The 21,800-nt window shown below is 35.1% G+C and overlaps 1 protein-coding gene across 2 annotated transcripts in view; it reads right to left on the bottom strand.

Moving 5' to 3' along the window:
- ADAMTS20 (ADAM metallopeptidase with thrombospondin type 1 motif 20) overlaps positions 1–21,800 on the bottom strand; it is a 180,449-nt gene that overhangs the window by 72,289 nt on the left and 86,360 nt on the right. For both annotated transcript variants that reach the window (XM_087442544.1, XM_004428909.3), the window contains exons 15-28: positions 20,212–20,329; positions 17,753–17,848; positions 14,264–14,430; positions 13,980–14,109; positions 9,291–9,417; positions 7,516–7,726; positions 7,218–7,382; positions 6,337–6,501; positions 5,368–5,487; positions 4,655–4,756; positions 3,412–3,576; positions 3,006–3,296; positions 2,127–2,288; positions 700–876 (exon numbers count right to left, since the gene is read on the bottom strand). In XM_087442544.1, the coding sequence (XP_087298670.1) occupies positions 700–876; positions 2,127–2,288; positions 3,006–3,296; positions 3,412–3,576; positions 4,655–4,756; positions 5,368–5,487; positions 6,337–6,501; positions 7,218–7,382; positions 7,516–7,726; positions 9,291–9,417; positions 13,980–14,109; positions 14,264–14,430; positions 17,753–17,848; positions 20,212–20,329 (2,196 nt within the window). The remainder of the gene's footprint in view (positions 1–699; positions 877–2,126; positions 2,289–3,005; positions 3,297–3,411; positions 3,577–4,654; positions 4,757–5,367; positions 5,488–6,336; positions 6,502–7,217; positions 7,383–7,515; positions 7,727–9,290; positions 9,418–13,979; positions 14,110–14,263; positions 14,431–17,752; positions 17,849–20,211; positions 20,330–21,800) is intronic.

Here is a 21,800-nt window from a genome sequence, read left to right as displayed (position 1 = left end):
TGTATGGCTCCAAAAAAATAAAAATTAAAACATCCCCAAAACACAGTAACTCCACACAGTGGAAAAAATGAATATTCATATAAATTACTATATAAATCATACTTTTCCATGATGTATGTAACAAACTGTAAACAATTAATTTACTTTATATAAGTAAATTTCTCTATCTTTTCTTTAATATAATATTTTCACATTTCCAAACAAAATACAAAGTTTAACAATGACAAAAACAAAGTCTTCAAGAATGTTATTTGTTTTTGGATCAGTTACTGGACATTGACAGACAAAAGCCACATACAGTTATACACTCAAACAAGACATAGCGTTAATTTGCCATTGTTACAAGCACAATGTTAACATTAGATACAAATGTAAATAGTACAACATTTCTGATTAATTAGAGGGCAAGCCAAAGATATACTGGAGAAAAGTATTTCCATTAGAATAGTGCTATTGTTCAAAATTCACTTATAAAAAATATAAATACATATAAAACTATTATATATATTACAGTACTTGAAACGGAATGAATTCTTCTTCCAAACAATTACATTTAATAACCCAAGCCAAGATGGCCAATGGTCTACTTAAAAAAAAAAGAATCAGAGAAAATATAGTGTTTGCATCACAATTTGTAAAGAGAGGAATTTAAAGTTAAAAGGACATAGTAAAACGATAAACATAAGAATACTATCGTACCGATTTCCATGGTCCCCGATGCCATGATACGCCATCAGGGCAAGCATGCACGTGACATTGGACCACACTAGGTGGCTTGTTTAAGATTTCACAGTTTTGCTCTTGTGACCTTTGGCCATTGGGAAATTGACATATTACGAATCTTGATTTTATTCCTCCTCCACATGTTTGTGTACACTAAAAATAAGAAAATTCAAAACTATGTGGCTTTAAAGAGAATATTATATTGCTCTCTTCAATGTTTAATACATAAATTAGTAATGCTAGAGTTTAAAGTTTCTCCTTCCTAATTCTCAACATTTCTTTCTGGGTAAAAAATAAATCAAAGTTCTAGTGGCATAATTTAAAAAATAATAGACACAATTTTGAGAATTAGTACCATAAGATATCAAGAGTCTATGAGATAGACTCTTGGCAGGTTAAGCCAGAAACAAAACTGATTTACTTAATAAGTATTAACTATATAACAATTACTATGTAGCCGTGAAAGCTAATACGGTAGATCTAAATTTAAATACAGAAAGATTTTCAGTATATATTATATGAAAAAAGTAGGTGGCAAAACAGCATATATAACGTGAACCTATTTCTGGAACCCACATAGAACAAAACTCTATAAGGAAATGTATCAAAAAGTTAAAAGATATTTCTTCATAATTCTTCATATTATTTTTAATTTCTACAATGAGCATGCATAAACTCAGAAATAAAAGTTACTTTCATTTTGGAAAACAGTAAAAGTACATTTTTAAAATGTACTTAATTAGCACCTGGTCAGAGTGTATCCTTAAACAGTGATTTCCAAATTCCCAATGAAGAGAAAATACGTACCAAAAATCCTTAAGCAAAAATATTTGACTAAGTTAGATGGTTTATTTTATTCATCCAAAGCCAGCATAAGTCTTTCTTATTCTTTCTTATCTATATTATAGGTGGGATTAGTATTCATTATAACCATTTAAAAATTATCTTCATATCCCCAGTGCCTAGAAGAATGCCAGGGCATGAAGAAAATGCTCAATAATTGACAACTATCTGTTTAAAAGATTTACCAAATGAATGGTTCAGTAATAGGATATAAACGTGGCCTATATATCAGTCTAATTTTCTATCTTTATATCAATCTAATTTTCTAAGAAATTAAAACTAATATACTAATTTTAGAAAGGCATTGGTAGTTCAGTTATATTGGCTAGCATATTAGATTCTGTAAAAAAATACGGAGTATACATTTCCTATCATGAATGAGTAATTTATACCATGACAATATCTATTAAAAGAACATGGTTTTACTCAATAAAAGAAAATCTTTCTGTATGGTATAGTGAAGTAAGATTATCCAACAGTAACAGTATGAAGGGCTTAACTCTCGGTCTTCAGTGATGTCACACGTAATCTCCACAAGTTTAGGAACTATTATGACTTACTTCTCCCCAGCTTCCGTAGTTCCACCGTGGACAAGGTCCCGCATCGCAGTGCTTTGACTCTGGAGGCTTGGAGGCCGCATCACAGTAACTGGCGCTCTGTCCATTTTCGTCCTGGCAGACCACAACTCGACGCTGAACACCTCCAGCACAACTGGTGGAGCACTGACAAGGATAAAACACACAAACTGCAGATTCCACATCATGAAGCTATGTGGTGAAAAAAATCAGTATTTTGACTCAAGTTCCAACTCCCCACATTAAAATCTCCCTCAGTGGAATCATCATTTGCATCACAATCTGTCAAAACACTTGAGTTTTACTAGGAGTCTCATTAGAATTTGATAATGAAAAGGTGAAGTTTTAAAACTCGTGATAGGAAATTCATCCTTGTCCTCTTAAGTGTTAAGTAAAAGGGAATTAAAGTTTTAAGGTCTCAGTAGAATGGAATAAAAGACAAAAAAATAGTGTTAAGGTACTTAATTTTTACATTGGCGTTTTTCTGTATTTTGTTGTCATTAATCTCATGTAAAATATGAATGACAATCATAGCTTTTGCAGTTTATCATGATTTTACACCAGCTTACAGAATGTTTTTTCATAAACATTCGTAGTCTTACCTCCTAAAAGACTTTCTTTTATTATAATGGACTCTAATCAGATTGTTTTTAAGTGCATTCCTCTGTAATCATAATATTGAATTATACATTAATGTGATGAGAACTCTGGATCAAAAATTGCTTAATCTTTTTAAGATTTAAACTAGTGATCTTCAGATAAATTTAGCATTAAAAGCACTTGACGTCATTGTATATGTATCTGTTAAAAGGCTATAATATTACAAAATTATAGAATGAATATAACTCAATAAAGACAGCTTACTGTTCCCCATGGTCCTGTTCTCCATTGGTTTCCTCTGATTGATGGATGGACCCCCTGATTTTGATTATCTTCTGGTTTGTGAGTTAGTGGAAAATTCCTGCCTGGAAAATGGTTTGGCTGCTCAGAGGAACTCGGAAAGTGGCTATACGCGGGCGGGCAGGCTGCCAGATTACATTCTTGTTCTATCAAAGGGCGAACTTCAGGGTCACAGTAATTCTCATTAATTGGCTGATGGTAGTTGATGCATAAAACTTGTCGAGTTGTTTTTCCATGGCCACAGGTAGCTGAACACTGATCACAAATTTAGCAAACATTTATAATGTAATAAACTACATTCATGTTATACTAAATATCAAATATTACATTTAAATTTTTCATTTCGTTTTTTTCTCATAAAAATACTTACAGGGGACCAATTCCCTGTTTGCCACTCGCCACAAGGGCTAAAACAGACAGATATTTCAGCAGGCCGAGGTAAATGGGCACAATAGGATTCATGGGCTATTCCATCATGAGCATCGCGACAGCTTACGTAGCGGGCTTGGTTACCTCTTCCACAAGACACGGAGCACTTTAAAAAAAATTGAATTATATGAAGGTGTTATATAGTACCTCTCCCACTTTCCTTATACATAGCTGTTGCTCAAATTTCTAAAACATCAAATTTCTTGGAAAAGCTTAAATTATAAATATCATCTGGCATCACTTTTGAGTCAAAAATAGGGTAGTGAATTTCCTACTCAGTTTAGATCATAAATTTCACAAATCAGACGTTTATGATAATGAGAACAAAACACTAAACTTCTTGGAATATTGATTAGTTATTTGCCAAAATTAAAGATACAGAAAGCCTTTTATATAAGATAATCTTATATAAAGATTCTAAGAATTTTATATAAGAGAATTTACTTTATATAAGAGAACCTTATATAAAATGTAAGTAATACATATGATCCCATTAATTAAAGTATTCAGAGAATATGTGGAGCTTAAAAATATATACTACATAACATTAAAGCAAAGTGTACACTCCAAAGACACTGAAGCTTTCGGTTTAGAAAAACAACACAAAAATGTTGGTAGTTTAAAAAAAAAGCAGATAAGAAGGCTAATGTCACATCTGCTTCTTCTTTTTTTTTTTTTTGTGAGGAAGATCGGCCCTGAGCTAACATCTGCCAATCCTCCTCTTTTTTTTGCTGAGGACAACTGGCCCTGGGCTAACATCCATGCCCATCCTCCTCCACTTTATATGCGCCGCCGCCACAGCATGGCTCACCAAGCGGTACATCAGTGCGCGCCCTGGATCCAAACCGGCGAACACCGGGCCTCTGCAGCAGAGCGCACGCACTTAACTGTTTGTGCCACCCGGCCGGCCCCACATCTGCTTCTTATAACAACTTGTGACATAAACATTATTATCCTCATTTTGTAGATTAGAAAATAGCAGAAAACTTAAGTTTCTCGCTGAGAGACACAGAGCAAGATTTAGCCATTAAATTACCTAATTCTAAACCCCATGCTCCTGCCACACCATCAAAATACCTGAGAATGAATGCATACATTAATTCGGCAAATCTGTAGCAACCTTTTGTTGATATCTAAAAGCCTCCATAATAGAAACACTGTGCTTCTTACAGGAATTCACTTACTGGGGTCCAAGAACCATGTCGCCATTGTGCCATCTTGGGAAGAGCTGGTAATGAAGTGGCTCCAATTTTAGGGATAATTGGGCAAGGTGTAACTATACAGTCCTGTTCAAAAGAAAAATGGGTCTCATGAAACATGAATTAATCACTGATTTATATTAAATCTCGTTTCTTCTTCTACACATCTAATTCAAGGACGGTTGCACACTGAATTACAAATAAACGATGTAAAGGTTTTTATTTTTCAAAAATACAAAGTACTGTCTAGGGCTAGAAGTGGATTGTATGAGTCTGAATCCTAAGGTTTGGATCATTCTGTCTGATGCTTGAAAAGGAAAAGAGCAACAGTCCTTCAAAAATACCACTAAGCTAAACATTCCGAATGAACACAGAACACTACCTTAAACAGTACGACACACTTTAGAAGTTCATGATATTCGTGATAGATATTATCCTTCTTCTGCAGTTCAAAGGATGGAATATGTAAGTTAAATGAGTGATCCAATGGCAGATAAAGAGTAAAAAAATTCATTAGCAAAGCTACAAAGCTGGCAAAACCAAGAAATCAAGAACAATAAATTCTCTGATGTACATGCACACATTTTTAAGACATAAGTTTAAGTGGAAAAAATACTATGGAAGTAATTTTAACATATCAATAACCCTCCTGTATCATAAATCTTTTTGTTTATAATCCATGAAGAGGCGTCCTTTACCTGCCTGTCACTTGGGCGACTAGCTCCATGGCACACTCTGTCATCTAACACTGCACTAATTAGTTCATTGATGCATTTAACAGCACGCATCTGATACCCATGTCCACATGTGGCTGTGCACTGAAGGAATATAAGCAGATATCAAACACTACTGTTATTCAAAAATTACAGAAACTTAATTTTCTTAATGAATACATAGTTAATAATATACGTCCAGTAGATCTTTTTATGAGTCCTTTATACCAGATTCTAGACTTAACTTTTGCAAATTTAATCAATATAACATATTTATTCAAATTTATGGAGATAATAAAATATTGAAGTTAAAATGTACAGTTATTACCATTACTTTAAAAAGTTATCATGTAAAAATATCAATAGAGGCCTGATATTTTGAAAGTAGAGTCAATACAATTTAGGGAAACTAAATACTTTTCAAAATCTACCTGATGTATATATGTTATTTAACAAGCTAAGTAAATTTCAAAGAGATAGAAGAAGAAAAAGCACAGGACAAAGCTAAAGAGAAGATTCGAGCTTTCCCAACAACTGTGGCAACCCGCACAGGATAATAAGCTGCCCACCTTCATCCAGCCTGACCATTGCTCATCCTGCAGATTCCTAGCTGCCTGGCAAAACTTCTCAACAATGCCTACTCTAAAGACAGTAAAGATAATAATTTAGACACAGAACATGAAAACATTTATAGTTTAAACAAAGCTGCTGAAAGCATAAAATTTGTAGCATTCTGGTTAACAGAATGAATTCAAAAGCAAAGGTAAAATATTTACCGTAGCAAAATTAGCAGTACTGACAAAATTTTGCAGATAAGGGTTTACATCTCAGGAGTATTTTTCCAATAAACCACCCCAATTTAGATGCCTCCATTAAAAGAGTGAAAATACCATTAACTTTTGTGCTATTCTGTAAAGATGGATTAAATCAGAGAAACCCTTATCATATACTCACAGAACCCCACGGTCCTACTTGCCAGGAAGCGCACGTATGAAGCTCACATGGTCTCAGAGATTCAGGTTTGGTACTTGGATCACAGAAGCCATCACTCAAGGGATCTTCATTCAGTTGACACCACACCTGCCGCTGCTTTGTTCCTTTTCCGCATGTGACAAGACACTGTAAGAATATAACTCACCATTATTTATTTCCAGTATTAGTCAACACAGATGCCTTACAAAATGATACAGTGATCAATTTTCATATTAAAATGCAGTTGATAGGGGCTGGCCCCGTGGCCCAAGCAGTTAAGTGCCCGTGCTCTGCTTCAGTGGCCCTGGGTTGGCAGGTTCAGATCCTGGCGCGGACCAACACACCACTTGTCAAGCCATGCTGTGGCAGCGTCCCATATAAAATGGAGGAAGATGGGCAAAGATGTTAGCTCAGGGCCAATCTTCCTCAGCAAAAAAAATGAATAAATGAATGAATGAATAAACAAATAAATAAAATACAGTTGAGAGACCATTCCTAAGGACATTTTCCCTTCATTCCTCCAGAAATATTCACCCCAAACTTCTATTGCCCAAATCTCAGTGCAACATCCATTTGTCCTAGAAACAAAGATACAAAACTAACCTTAGAATACGTATCTATCTCAGGCTACTGTGGACACCAGGACTTTCTCATAAAAACGATTATAGATTAAACACCAGTTAATGTCACTGTTAGCCAGATACTGCAAATAGCTTAAGAAGAAACCATTTTTTATTGCCTTGATAATAAAGTTATTTATGAAATAAAATAAATGTAAATTTTTTGAATTAATAAAGCCTTAGATTGCAAAGCTTTCCTACACAATATTATAACCGTTCTAAGCCACATGCATTTAATGTTACCTCACTCCACTCACTGGTAGCCCAACTGGGACAGGAAAATTCATTGCAATTCTCTATCGTCACTCTCAGAAGCTCTTGGCATTCTCTATCAGCAAGACGGTGGCCCAAGTTATTTATACAATAAGATTCTCGAGACCTTTCCCCTCCTCCACAACTCCTGGAACACTGATTCAAGAAAAAAAGAAAAAAAGTGGTGACAAATGGGAACAAAAATTTTAAGAATACTTTAGGGTAACAAATGTTTAATTAAAAATTTAAAAAGAAGCAACTTTTCTCAAGCAATACTTTTTGTTTGTACCTGGGACCATTCCGAATAATGCCAACTGGTTAAGACACAGTCACCATGGCAGGGTTCTCTGGTAGGAGGTTTCAGCTGGTCACCACAGTAGTGGTCATCTACTGGAACAGTCTGTCCTTTATGAATGGAATACTTCATGCAGTGGACGTCCAATGATTTATATCCTTGACCACAATGGGATGAACACTCACTTTTGCCAATGATGTGCCACCTAGAAAAAATGATGTTATGACACTTAGGAGGTATGCCAATTAACGCAATTAAAAAATGGATTCAGAGAGACTCATGCATATGATTCAATTTTAAAAATTCTGTTTGATTTGATGGACAAGCCACCTGAAAATATTTGATATATCATTGAATTAGAGATAAGTTCTTAGGGATCATATAGCCCAAACTTCCATTTTATAAACGAGAAAATGAGGCCCAGCGATATTGTGTATTCAAATGGTATAAATGCTTGACTTTTTCATTAGAAACCTTTTTTTCCAAATAAAATCTTACTTCCTCTCCAAATATATAAAAATGGAGCTGGTCTGGTTTAAGCTGGAGATAGGGAGCCAGTATCTATTGACCTCACTCTGGCATTGGGTGGTGGCTTTAGAGGTATGTCCAAGGAACCCCAGGCTTCCCCGAACACCTTTGAAAACAACTGGTTTAGACTGAGATTACCCAATTACTTGGTGGCAGATTTAAGACTATAACTGAATATATCTGACTTGCAATCAGGTAGTCTCCCTCTGTGCAACTCCTCCATAGTATTTTGATTTATGATCAGGGAATATCTGAGAATCTGACTACATCAAGCTTTTAAAAGTTGGTAAAACAGTTTTGTAAAGCATATCACACTTTCTCAATAATTCATGTGATCTACCTTGAAACATGTTTTTAGGGAAAACATTTTTTCCACAGGCAAAATCTGCTTGTATTAGCCAAATTATCCCAATTATAGTTAGCAATCTATCAGACAATGTGAGTGCACCGGTATAACAATGCATGAAATTCCTGGAGCTCATTTCTATCCCCAACATCCTCTCAAGGATTTCACTGTGCTTCATTCCACTGCAATGCAGTGGATGCAGCTTATACAGGCAGTTCTACCACTAGGCTGTCACTATATGTCTTCAAATAACATCATAAATACATAAAACTTCTCAACCTCGCTTAGTGAAAGAGGTTCTGGCCATCCCTGAATGTTAACTGTCGCCTGCTAGATGGGGTTACTGTCCTTAGCTTCACTCTCAGACCAATCATAGAAAAACCAAATAAGAAATTCAGGTTAGAAGTGAAAACTTCCCTGCCATTATCTAGGATCATGTTCCTTAACATTTAATGGACAAAATCCTGATAAGAGAGAGAAATCAACCTATTGATTCTCTAATCCTCAAACTTGAGACGTTTCTTGGTTCATGAGTTCAATGGAAATTGCAGAATCAGGCTACAAAATTGGTTTCAGATCTTTAAACCATGGGTTTTCAGATTAGAGGTTTACTTGTATTTATTTACAGACAAATTTATTTCCATTGCCTGCACAAAATATTGAGGCCTATATACTTATATTCAGGAAATACTGTGAATAAAAATTCAAAGCAATTACTGAGTTGCACAATAAATTAGTGAGCCTGAAATTTTATAACGGCAAGGGGAAAGGATGGACATTAATTACATGTCTGCTATGTGCCAGGCATGGCACTAGATGTCTTACATCTTACCCCATTAATTGATTTAATTTGGTTACATTATACACTGGTTACATTATACATTATTTCTTTTACCTTAGTTCACAGTCCGTATTGCACCTTTCAGTCACAAACAATGGAAGTGGTAAGTGGTCACATCTTTGATCGGACACCACCATATGATCACTTGTACGTATGCAAGTAATTTTTCTTCTATGAAGACCTTGGCCAAAGTCAAATGAAAATTAAAAATAAGAGGAAAATTCACATAGTAGATGTTCCATAATTATTTAACTCTAAGAACCAAAAGGATTCAGTTCAGAAAGCAAAAAATTCCAACATAGCACACAGGATAGACTAGCATATTAATCTAATCAGGGATGGCTTTCTACAATAAGTTGGCTGAATCCTGCAAGATGCAGGAGTTTGCTTAGTGAAGAGATGTAAGGAAGGTGGGACAGGTATGGAGTAGAAAGAAATTCATTATAGCCGGATGGAGTGGTCATTAGTGGAGAATTGAGTGGCCAGGGATGGCGCTAATGCTATATGGTACACTGTATTATTGTTCCTCATCATCCGCTTCCCTTTTCCCTGTAAGAGAACTACACTTCTCTACTTGCTATGATGTCACTGTAACTTCCTTTGGGAGGAGTATACTTCCCTGCCCTTTGACATCAGGCTTATGCCAACCAACCGTAAGGGGATGTGACCTATTCCAGTTCTAAGCAGAAGCTCTAAAAGCCACTGTCTGCTCTGACACCTCTTTTTCCCTTTTCTCTGTCTCTAAAATAGCCTTGCCCAGATGAGGCTCATCTTTCAGCCTGGAATCATGAATGAAAAAGGCACAAACAGACAATAAAAAGATCGGCAGTTGTCACAGGTTCGAGAGGAGACGGAGGGAGGGATTTTTAGGGCAGTGCAAGTATTCCGTAGGATACTGTAATAGTGGACACATGTCATTATACATTTGTCAAAACCCAGAGAATGTACAACACAGAGTGAACTCTAATGTAAACTATGGACTTTAGTTAATAATAATGCACCAATTGTAACAAATGTGCCACACTAATGCAAGATGTTAGTTATAGAGGAACGGCGGGGGGGGGGGGTGGTAGAAGGGAGAGTATGGGAATTTTCTGAACTTTCTGCTTAATTTTTCTATAAACCTACAACTGCTCTTAAAAATAAAGTCTATTAATTTTTTAAACAATGGCATGGGGGCCGGCCCGGTGGCATAGTGGTTAAGTTCACACTTCCTGCTTCGACGGCCTGGGGTTTGCAGTTTTGGATCCTGGGTAGGGACCTATGCACCGTTTATCAAGCCATACTGTGGCCGGCATCCCACATATAAAGGAGAGGAAGATGGGCATGGATATTAGCCCCGGGCCAATCTTCCTCAGCAAAAAGAGGAGGATTGGGAACAGATGTTAGCTCAGGGCTAATCTTCCTCACCAAAAGAAAAAAAAAAAAAGACATGGACACCAAGCAGACAGCAAGCTTGAGAAGAGTCATAGCCAATTAGCAGCCAAAACATAGCATAAGTGAGAAATAAACCTTTGTTGTTCTAAGCCATTGAGATTTAGCGGTTGTTTGTATGCAGTGAAAGTAAACTAAGAGAAGTAGTTATAAGGGGCCAGAGTCAATTGAACTTTACACATTCTGCAATGAGGGGACAGGAAAGAGTTTAAGCAGTCAGTGACATGATCAAATTTCTGTTTTATCAAAGTTCATCTGTATATTTCCAGTAAGCTAAACATGAACATACAGGTTTATCTCTGCTCCTTCCTAAATACCAACTGAAATAACTAAAAGGAATTTTGAAAAGGCATTAACATAAAAGAACAAAAGGAATAAAAAAGGAAACACAGTAGGTAACAAAAGGAAATTCTGAATGTGAAGAGTGGATAGAAAATAACTATTTAACAGAGCCAAGGAAGCTGAAACTTAAGCCTATGGAGGGGGGAAGTGAATAAGAAACAAACCATTTATGCCATAGAATCCAAGAAAAGCCCGGGAATCGAAAATATCAGGTCCCTGTGAAGATGTGAATGTGTGAGGGGTAGGCCTGGAAAAACGAAGAACTGATTTAAACTCCATACTGAATGATGAGATCCAGGACCACTGGGCTCTCCATTTTCCTTTGCCTCCAAGCCCACTTACATTGTTCCCCTGTCCCCTTGCTGACCACCAAAAGAAGGGAGGATTCTTCTCTTGGGAGACTCTTCAGCCCAAGAAAAAAATAACTGACAATGACATTTGGGGTCTCTCCCTCAATGACATATGAAAGAGCTACTTAGTGACCCAATTACTTTATAAAAGGCCCCTATTTGACTTGTCTGACCCACACAGGACTTTCAATCAGCATTTTAGTATTTCTTAAGTAGGAACAAATAACAAAGAATCAGCAGACATTTTAGGAAAGCCAGTAATGCAAAAGAGATCAAAATAAGGAAAAACAAAATAGAATTAAGATGAAAGAAAAAAGTCAAGGAAAAGAAAACATGAAGACTATGATTAGTACTCTCAGAGACGTAAGATACTACATCTATGAAACAAAAGCAAGATGTTATGAGAATAAACACTAAGAAAACAATGTAAATTGGGAGAAGAAATTAGAAAATAGGTGATCCGTCCAGAAGGTTGCATATCCAAATACAAATACAAATTTCAGAAAGATGGAAGAGAAAATTTTATGTGAGGAAATTATCAAAGAAATGATGGAATAAAGTTTCTCATCAAAGAATTTATGTTTCCAAATTGGAATGGCATCCTAATTCCCTAGGAAGATAGATGAAAGAAACACCCACATAAAGGCACACTGCCCTGACATTTCCCACCACTAGAACTAATGAGAGGATCCACAAAACTTCCAGAATAGAAAGTGTCCATACAAGCACAGGAAATCTAAAAACAAGCCAGAAAACAAGGCTTTCACAATTCTGAAGGAAAATAATCTAACTTAGAATTTTATACCAGCTAAACTATTGATCAAGTGTAAGAAAAGAATAATGTCATTTTCAGATATGAAAGGTCTCCAAAAAACTACCTTTCTAAGGAAAATACTGAGGGATATGTTCCACCCAATGGTGAAATAAAAAGAATTTTTGAGATTTAGAAAACAGGGAATCCAATACAGAAGAAAGTTGAAGAGAATTCCCAGGATAATAATGAAGGGAAAGCTCAAAATGACAGTCACATAACAGGCCTAAAAAGTAACACAAATTAGAGCAAGAGAAAAGAGGGTACCAATAGATGAAGAAAAAGTGAAGGAAAATTTGAACTGATAGAATAATGTGCTTGAAAACATTAAGACAAAATTTATAGTTCTCACAAAAAGTTTGGAGACTGATAACTTCCAGTACACAGAAAAACAAACAAAAAACTGAGGGAACTTCACTTAAGAGAAACCAAAGTTACACACAAAAAAAGGAAGATAATCATAGTACCCTAAGTGACATTGAATTAATAGTTTCAGAGATCTCTCCTGCTTCGAACTTGCAAACCGTCTCATCCTGTCTTGTTCAATCTTCCATTTTGGATCTTATTATTCTTTACTTAGTGTGTGCGCCACATTTTAGAATGTTCCCTCATGAATTTTTCCTTCTTCTGTGTTACCAAAGCTCTTTGTTCTCACTTCTAGCATTTATCCCAGTCAGTCTGGCATCGTCTACTGCAGTCTCCCTCCCCTGAGACACTGCCCAATCAGGAACGCCTGTTTCCACACCATCATCTGGGCACCACTGTCCCATCACCACAGGACCAAGTCTGTGCCTTTTACTGAATGGGACAGCACAATTTCTCAGGCACTTTGAAGTCAGTTTGTTAGACTGACTCTCACTTTCCCATCATCTGTGGTCACTGCCTCTGGCCACCCACCTTCTCTCAGCTCATTTCTATACTATTCTGAGCTTCCTCTCCTCAGACCCACTGCTTCCCAAATTCCCAAAACTTTTCTCTAGTCCCTATGGAAACTACTTTTCCATTCTATACAAACTTCTCTATATCTTCACATTTAATCTCCTCACAGACTTTTCCCTCCATCTTTTCTGTGGTCCTCTCTGTGCATACCTGTAGCACTGCATTTACCATTTAAAATTAAGATAATCTACTCATCCCTCTGTCTCATCCACTAGACTTTGAAACTTGAATGCAGAATCAGGGTCTTATTAATAATCTGAAACAAAGTAGCTCCTCAATAAATTTTTACTGATTTGAACAAACATAGTATTATACAATTAAGTATCCATAATCCCCGATTGCCCTAAGATTCCAGTCTTTTCATTTTCTTTCTCTACTGTAAATTTCCCTGCTTTTCCAATTCTCACTATGCTCCTTTCAGTTATTCATGCCATCAGTACAAATACATTTGCTTGTAGTCATGAAAGGAAAATAAAAGAATGAAAGAATGTTTGATACCCCAACACCAAAGGAAGGAGACAGGTGGCTAGGAAAGTGTGTGGAGGGGAGTAAACAAAAGGGCAGGTATTTCACTAGGAAACAGTCTACAAGTTAGAGAAACTTTCTGCGACTGAGAGAATAAGAATATGAAAGGAAAGGAGCAGTAACGGAGAATGCTGAAAAGGGTAGAGATAAATGAGGCTGTTAGGTATACAAAACAAAGAATGAGTGAGGAGAAAGTAGGAAGAGAAAAAAGATAGGAAAGCTTGTATGTCTGTGTGGTATTGTGTGTGGACAGTGGGGAGGATTCCACAGGCAGACTCAAAAGCACCTCAAATTATATGAGCATGGACCAACTTTTGTCTCTTTTACTTAACACCAGCATACCTTGACACATTTTGGTACAGTCTTGCCATGGTCCATACGGATCCCATGTGAACAGGTCGCTCTTCTCTTCCACAGGGATATTGAAGGAATAACGTACATCAGGGTTGTATAAATTACCCACACACAAAACCTCAATAAAAATACAAAGGAGCATACAATTAATTCATAAAAGATATAGTCTTAAAAGACATCATTTTTATATTTAATAATAAATGCAAAGCACTTAACCATTACAATTTAATATGATTAAAACTAAGTCTTATTAACGACTATCAAGACCTTACCTGCAAAACTAGTTCTTCTTCCAACCGATCAGTACTGTTAATTCTTTCAATTGAGTTGTTTGAACCACTGTACTCAAAAATAGCTCCTTGTATGTTGATTTCTTTTTTCGACATACTTACAACAAAATTCCCATTCAAAAGAAAATTCCCTTGAGTGTCAGATAATGCTGTAAAAGAATAGTACTTATGAAATAGTAAAACCACTCAACAGTACAGAAAATATTTTTTTTTTACTTTTAAAATTCAAATCCTTTTTTGAGGGCCGGCCCCGTGGCTTGGAGGTTAAGTGCGCGCGCTCTGCTGCTGGCGGCCCCGGTTCGGATCCCGGGCGCGCACCGACGCACCGCTTCTCCGGCCATGCTGAGGGCGCGTCCCACATACAGCAACTAGAAGGATGTGCAGCTATGATATACAACTGTCTACTGGGGCTTTGGGGGAAAAAATAAATAAATAAAATTATATATAAAAAAAAAAGTATCCTGATTAAAAAAATAAATAAATAAATAAATAAAAATAAAAAATAAAATAAATAAATAAATAAAATTCAAATCCTTTTTTGAAATTAAAGAAATTAAAATGTAAATTAACATTAAGGAAATAAACTTGACTGTACTTTAATGTGGTACCTAACCCATAATTAGGGAAACTTCAGGACATCAGCCAAAGATATTAAAACAAATTCACCCCATACTTTTCTATCTGAGAAGGTCATCTTCTTCCATGAGATACGAAGCTTCAGGAGGGACATATAGGAAATGGGAAAACAGAAGGAAATCACGGACAGATCAGCTAAATCAATTCTGGTCATCAATGGCAAGGAAAGAGCTAGGTTGCTAAACATTCCATTTATGCTTATCTTGGAAAAAATGTACAAAGCTCTAACACTCTAGGGTCAGTTTTCTAAAAGGCCATGCAATGACTATACTATTCGATATAATATTGGGATCTTTTTCATAGAGAGGCACTCTATCACTCTTGATGCATATGTGAAGGATGGCTTTTAGAACATTCCTATGTTCTTTCTGCCCCTTCTTGTCCTTTCTTTCCCATTGATAGGTATTTAAGCTGTCAAATATGTCTTTGTGTGTATATTTATTTATATACTATATATTTACATATATAAATTATTTGCTAATTTATTATTTGCTACTTAAAAAAAAATTTTTTTCTTACAAAATTGCATAGTGTCCACAGTAGTGTGGTAGTAAAAAGACAACCGAATTTGGTGTTAGAACAATAAATTCAAGTTGTTCCAATTAATTCCTATGTGATCTTGGACAAGCCACTTTCTCAGTTCCTAACTGCATAACAGGAATAATAAGAATTCATATCTCACAGGCTTTTAATCAGGATCAAATCTGGAAAACGTTTGTAAATGTGTGTAAGTTGTAAAGCACTGTGCTATTTTTGCTTAAATTTTCAAGAGAATGTATAATACTTTAAATTTTATACTAATAAAAACCCCATATTAATCAAATACTTTTTGCTTGCTTTACTTATAGCATACTTTTCAGTGGAACAAGAACCTTTTTGGAAAACATTTGTTTGGCCTCCCAGGGAACCCCACCCACAGCACACAAGTCACCTATGGCTAAACTTCAGCATAAATAAAACACCCTTGAAAAAGCAACCTTGAAGGTATTATTGCCAAATAAATTGGTGTTTCTGTGTCTGTATGGACTATTATGACTGTCTTTATATATTACACTGAATTCAGTGAAGAACCAATAAAGTTCCATATTTATCTTATAAAATAGAAATTCCTCTATGTACATCTGCACTTTATTAAAAGTGGATAGGCCTATTTAAGGGACTATCGGTTATATTAAAACTAAGGGGAATAAAATTTTACTGGGAAAAATTGTACACATTTCACTACTTTTAGTTACAAAAGCAAATTTCATAAGTACAGATGTTTTACAAATCCCTTTAATGACTTCACGTGCTTATTTTGCTCACTTCAATTTAGATTTTGATACTTCCACTAGTAGTTCTCTTACAAAGCATATTGATACTCCATTGGTGAGCGTTTTTAATTTTTAAACTGTAGACCTATTTTCCATTCCTAGGAAGATACAAATATCTACATTTGGAACCTAAGAGAGACATATTAAATTATTTATCTACAATATGGTAGAATACATCTATGTGTATGCACCTAGGTAATATTTTTAGCAAAATAAAAAGAATTGCAGGGGCCGGCCCGGTGGCACAAGCGGTTAAGTGCACACGCTTTGCTTCGGCAGCCCGGGGTTCGCAGGTTCGGATCCCGGGCGCGCACCAACACACCGCTTGTCAAGCCATGCTGTGGCAGCGTCCCATATGAGGTAGAGGAAGATGGGCACGGATGTTAGCTCAGGGCCAATCTTCCTCAAGAAAAAAGGGGAGGATTGGCATCAGATGTTAGCTCAGGGCTAGTCCTCCTCACACACACAAAAAAAAGAATTGCAACTAAATGTAAAAGTATAATCAAAATATTTACATTTGATTTTCCTCAGGAAATTTTTTGCCTTTTTTTATAGAGATGAAATTTACATAATATTAACCATTTTAAAGTCAACAGTTCAACGGCATTTAGTACATTCACAATGTCGTGCAACCACCAACTCTACCTAGTTTTAAAACTTTTTCATCACCCCAAAAGGAAAACCTGCATCCGTTCAGCAGTTGTTCCCTCTATATTTGACTTTATAATAGCCAAACGTAATTCCTGAGATAAGCTGTTCATTATAGATTCAGATTCGCAGTTATAAGCATTGATTACTTGAGCCAGTACTTCACATTTCATTAATGCGAAGCAGGCACTTTCTCAATATCAACTCTACACCACTTACTCCAGGCTTGGTGAATTATAATTAAGTCAATAGCAAGTATTTCTCAGACAGAAGGAAAAGGTTTGTAAAGCATTCTTTTCATCTTTAGGCCTAAGTGAAATTTTTTATACCTAAAAGCTAACTTCTAAAAATAAATCACTAACGAAATCTATACTCTAGAAATAGCGAAAGGACAATATACTCTGACTATATTCATTAACATCTAAAAATATGACATCAGTTCTCTTTCTGTCTTTAACATAAGAGCTTTTTAAAAACTTTTGCGACATGATAAAAACATTTTTAAAATTTCTTTAAAACATTTAATCTCAAAGAGGTCTATGATTCATTTTAGATAAAAAGATAGAAGAGGATCTTATTCTAAAAACACACACAACTTTAACTGAATATAACCTTTCGTTATCTAAAACACTCTCATGGTAACAAACAAATTTAGTTTGCAGAATTCAGTTCAGTAATTTTTTAAATAAGATATAGTGCATAGCTCAAGAAGAAACCATGAACAGGGATTCAGATGACTTAAGCTTGGTACGAACTGAAATTGCATGTTTGTTCAAGGGGCTCTTCTTGCCTTCCAAGAATTTACATCAACGGCAGACCTCCATGACATTGCACAAGAACCACATACTGGCTGCTGTTCACTAGAAATGTTTACCAAGGTAATTGTCATCTTCGGGTTTTCCAGAATAGCTGTGCTGAAGAATATCAATGTTTGTTGCTCCTGTGGGAATCTTTACAACAACATTATAACCTGCAATATAATTTATACATGTTAACTTTCACAAAAATCAGACGGCCCAGAGGCTATTACTGCTGAATGACTGAAAAATTTTAATAGCAGTCAGACTTAATTTCATTTTATTTTTGAAAAATGATACAGTGCTTATTCTTTTTAAATCAGTACCTTATACAAATTACTAAGGATTGAGAGAAAGTGGTTGTTGTCTAGAAATGTACCGTTTGGGATTCTTAAAGTATGCTTCCTAATTTTTCTTACTTCTAAAATTATGAATATAGAATAAGAATAAAGCTAGTATTTTAGCTCCAGAAATATTTAATATACATATTCATTTTTAAATTTGACTAATATTTTTACATCTTATACTTCCTAATGGGAAAATACACAAGATTCCAAGTGCTATTCACAAATCTCCTGGATTTGTGAAGATTTGTGAAAATAGTTGGTCATTGCTATATGTGTACAAAGAGACTTAGTGAACAGCAAAATAATGAAAGCTAACGAGAAACGTTTTTCTTAAGCTTTTAGTTTCTAGTGTAAGCAGGAATCACTATAGCTACCCTCAAAATTTTACATCATTTTTTAAAGTCTACTAACAAATTGTCAAGACAAAAGTAAAAAGTTTACTTGAGAGAAACGTAAATAATATTTCTATTTTATGAGACCAAATTCAGTATACTGGCACTGCTCAAACGAAGAGGAAACACTTTATCAAATACATATTAAACAAGAAAGAATGTTTTCTCCACACTAAAAATACTCATGTTACATAGTTATCCAAATACTCTCAGGTTTTAAGTCAACGATTAATTTTTCTCTGGTGATATTATTCTAAGTTTTTTCTTTTTCTTATTAGGATTTTTCCCTTCTATTTAATACATGAATAAAAGGAGTTGAAATTTTTCTCATACACTAACTTAGATAATATGGAATGAACTTAAGAGGAAGTTTTAAGAGTTAAAGTTTGCAACTCTGATATGAGATTACCTTGAATGTTTTTAGAGCAGCCTTATTTATATCTCTTTAAGGCATCACATTTAAATATAAGGTGATAAATGGTCAGATGATTCTGTATATTCTACATGCATATTGGTTGTAGGGTTATCAGTCTACAAGAATAATTTTAAATCATGATTTTTTTTACCATAAAATATTCCTACTACCTCCACTATTTATGTCTTTGTTATTGTATTTTTTCAAGAAAGCAAGTCCTAAGCATTGCAAAAGCCACAAGATGAAGGCTACCACCAGGGGGCAGTCATGTGACAAATCCTAGTCAGACCCTGCAAATGAGTTTAACATCTTTCTCCATTTGCAAACTGATTAATTCGAAGTACTACAATTTTGGCAAGGTTAAATATCTGATTTTAATTCGGTGCATGTGGTTTTATAAAGAAAAAAATGTTTTCCAGTGAATACAGACCAGACTTTGATAAATGTATGCCATTGGTTATACAAGATGATCAAACATGTATGGCTTCCATAAAATAATGTCATAAAAACTAGAAAAATAGTATGTCAAATCTAGCAACTAAGATTCATAAGCATCACCAGAGTATTAAATGTACTATACTTTTCATATAGATAAAAATATAAATTTTGTTTTAAATTATACTCCTTTAATTGAAGCAATTCATATTAATTTAACTGTGTTCGAACACATGTGAACACAATTTAAAGCTGAACAATAAAACTCTAAAACACACATTTTTATTTGCAAGGAAAGTTTTAAAAGGCCATTTTTATTACCATGAAAAAGTTTTCCCAGAAAATTTTAGAATGAAAAATATATTTTCTCATAATTTTGAAAAAAAATAAAATCATAGCCAAATATCAATTATATCTGTAATCCAGATACTTCCTGGAAAACCAAAGGTAATGCTAATTCCAAATCAACATTTAAGTTAATGATTTCATCCTTCATCTTCAATCATTTTCAATATGTCATCAACAAGAAACACAACATATAGGCCAGGTCATACAAAAAATGTGGTTCAAATAATGAAAAATAATTGAAAGCACGTTTCCTGAAAAAATTATAAACATATATATTACAGATTTACAGGAACAGCAGTAAAAACACTTCATTAATGGGGGGACAATTCACACATCACTGTCAATTAGCAGTGGATTTACTCTAATAAATGCACCTAATAAATTTTTAAGAATCAGATTTGCCTTGAGCAGGTGAATTTATTAACTCAAGGATACATCTGGTATAAGACTTAATTTTTTATATTTAGGAAATTTTTAACAATCATTTTGAACTAAGGATATAGAGTAGACAAAAGAATAACAAACTATAACTATTATACCTTCATTATGTACTCTATTGTATCAAATAAAAGGGAAAACTAGAAACTGACACAGCTTACCGTAATGAGCACTATTGAAGACACCCGCCATTGTCCTGCATGACGAGTTATCCCCACCACACACTCCACATTTGTCTCTCCTGGCCTTGGAGTTCAACACATGATCACAGCCAGCTTGCTTCAAAATACAAGAATTACAATCAATAATATAAAAATGACTAACAGCAAGCATGGTACTTTACAGAGTGCTTTTCACAAATATTCTTTCAATTAATGGGAGATTCAATACAACAGGATTTTTTCAGAATATCTACTGATCTTGCTGTACAGCAATATTTTCACATATCTGTTCACATGGCTGAAAAAGCAGTGTTTTCCAAAGGGTCATCCACATACCTCCTGCATCAAAATCACTTGGGGTGGCATTCAAAAAAGCAGATTCCCAGATTTTCTGAAATCCTTAGAGGTAAAACTTAGGAATCCACATTATAACCCACACTGACAGTGATTCCTATATCCATCATTTGAAAACCATTCTTTAAAGAAATGTAATTCAAAAGGGACAAAAAGTATAATTATGTAAGCAACATTAAAATAACTCCAAAAAGATGCCTTTCATGATTTATTATTCTTTTTTAACTCTGGGAATAAACCGAGTACATTCGAAAGAAACAAATTATTTTTCCAGAATTAACATCTAGCATAATGAACAGTGTTTATGAAAAGAATGAATAAATAAACGTGAAAGTAAATGGTTTGTTCCAGGAGTTTAAAAGAACAATGCAGCTCCTCTGCATTCAGACAGTGTCCTCTGCATATGCTGCAATAACTTTTAGTTCGTTGGCATACTCTCAATTTAGTGATCAGAAAAGTACGAAAATTTCATAAGCCTCATGAATTTTTATACACAAGGCAAATATTTCCAAAATGAAAATTTCAACCAGATACTTTCTGAAGTATGCATCTATATGTTCAGATAATTGTCTTATTTCTTTCATTGTATATGACTTTCTGCTGTTAATTTAGATAAAACAAGTTTTTCAGGCCACTGAGTACCCTTTTTTTGGTATTAATTGATTTCCAATGTGTAAACGTTATTTCTAAGTTTCTTTGAACATCTAATTAGCACTTGGGGTGCAAGGCCTTTTATCACCTAGGTAACTGGTAATAGAAGTTTGGTTATAGGGAGAAGAAATTGGTCCTATGAAGTTCCACTTAGCCAAAGCAATGAGTTCATAAGATTACATTTGTCTTTTTTTTTTTTGGTGAGGAAGATCAGCCCTGAGCTAACATCTGCTGACAATCCTCCTCTTTTTGCTGAGGAAGATTGGCACTGAGCTAACATCTGTGCCCATCTTCCTCCATTTTATATGGGACGCCTGCTACAGCATGGCTTGATAAGCAGTGTGTAGGTCCACACCCGGGATCTGAACCTGCAAAACCCAGGCCGCCAAAGCAGAGCTCGTGAACTTAACTACTGCGCCACCAGGCCGGCCCCTACATTTGTATTCTGTCTAAAGAATTCAGCATTCATCATCTTAGTTCTCAAACCCACTATCCATTTTAAGATCACCATCTGCAATGTGCGTGTGTTAATTCAAGGTCTCATCTGCTCTCATCTAAAATTCAACTAAATGGCCCACCTATCT

The sequence above is a fragment of the Ceratotherium simum genome, chromosome 17 (assembly GCF_057802395.1).
Source record: "Ceratotherium simum simum isolate JZ-2026a chromosome 17, ASM5780239v1, whole genome shotgun sequence".
NCBI classification, from domain to species: domain Eukaryota; kingdom Metazoa; phylum Chordata; class Mammalia; order Perissodactyla; family Rhinocerotidae; genus Ceratotherium; species Ceratotherium simum.
Note: the sequence above shows the minus strand (reverse complement) of the source record. Positions and strands in the feature narration are given on the sequence as shown.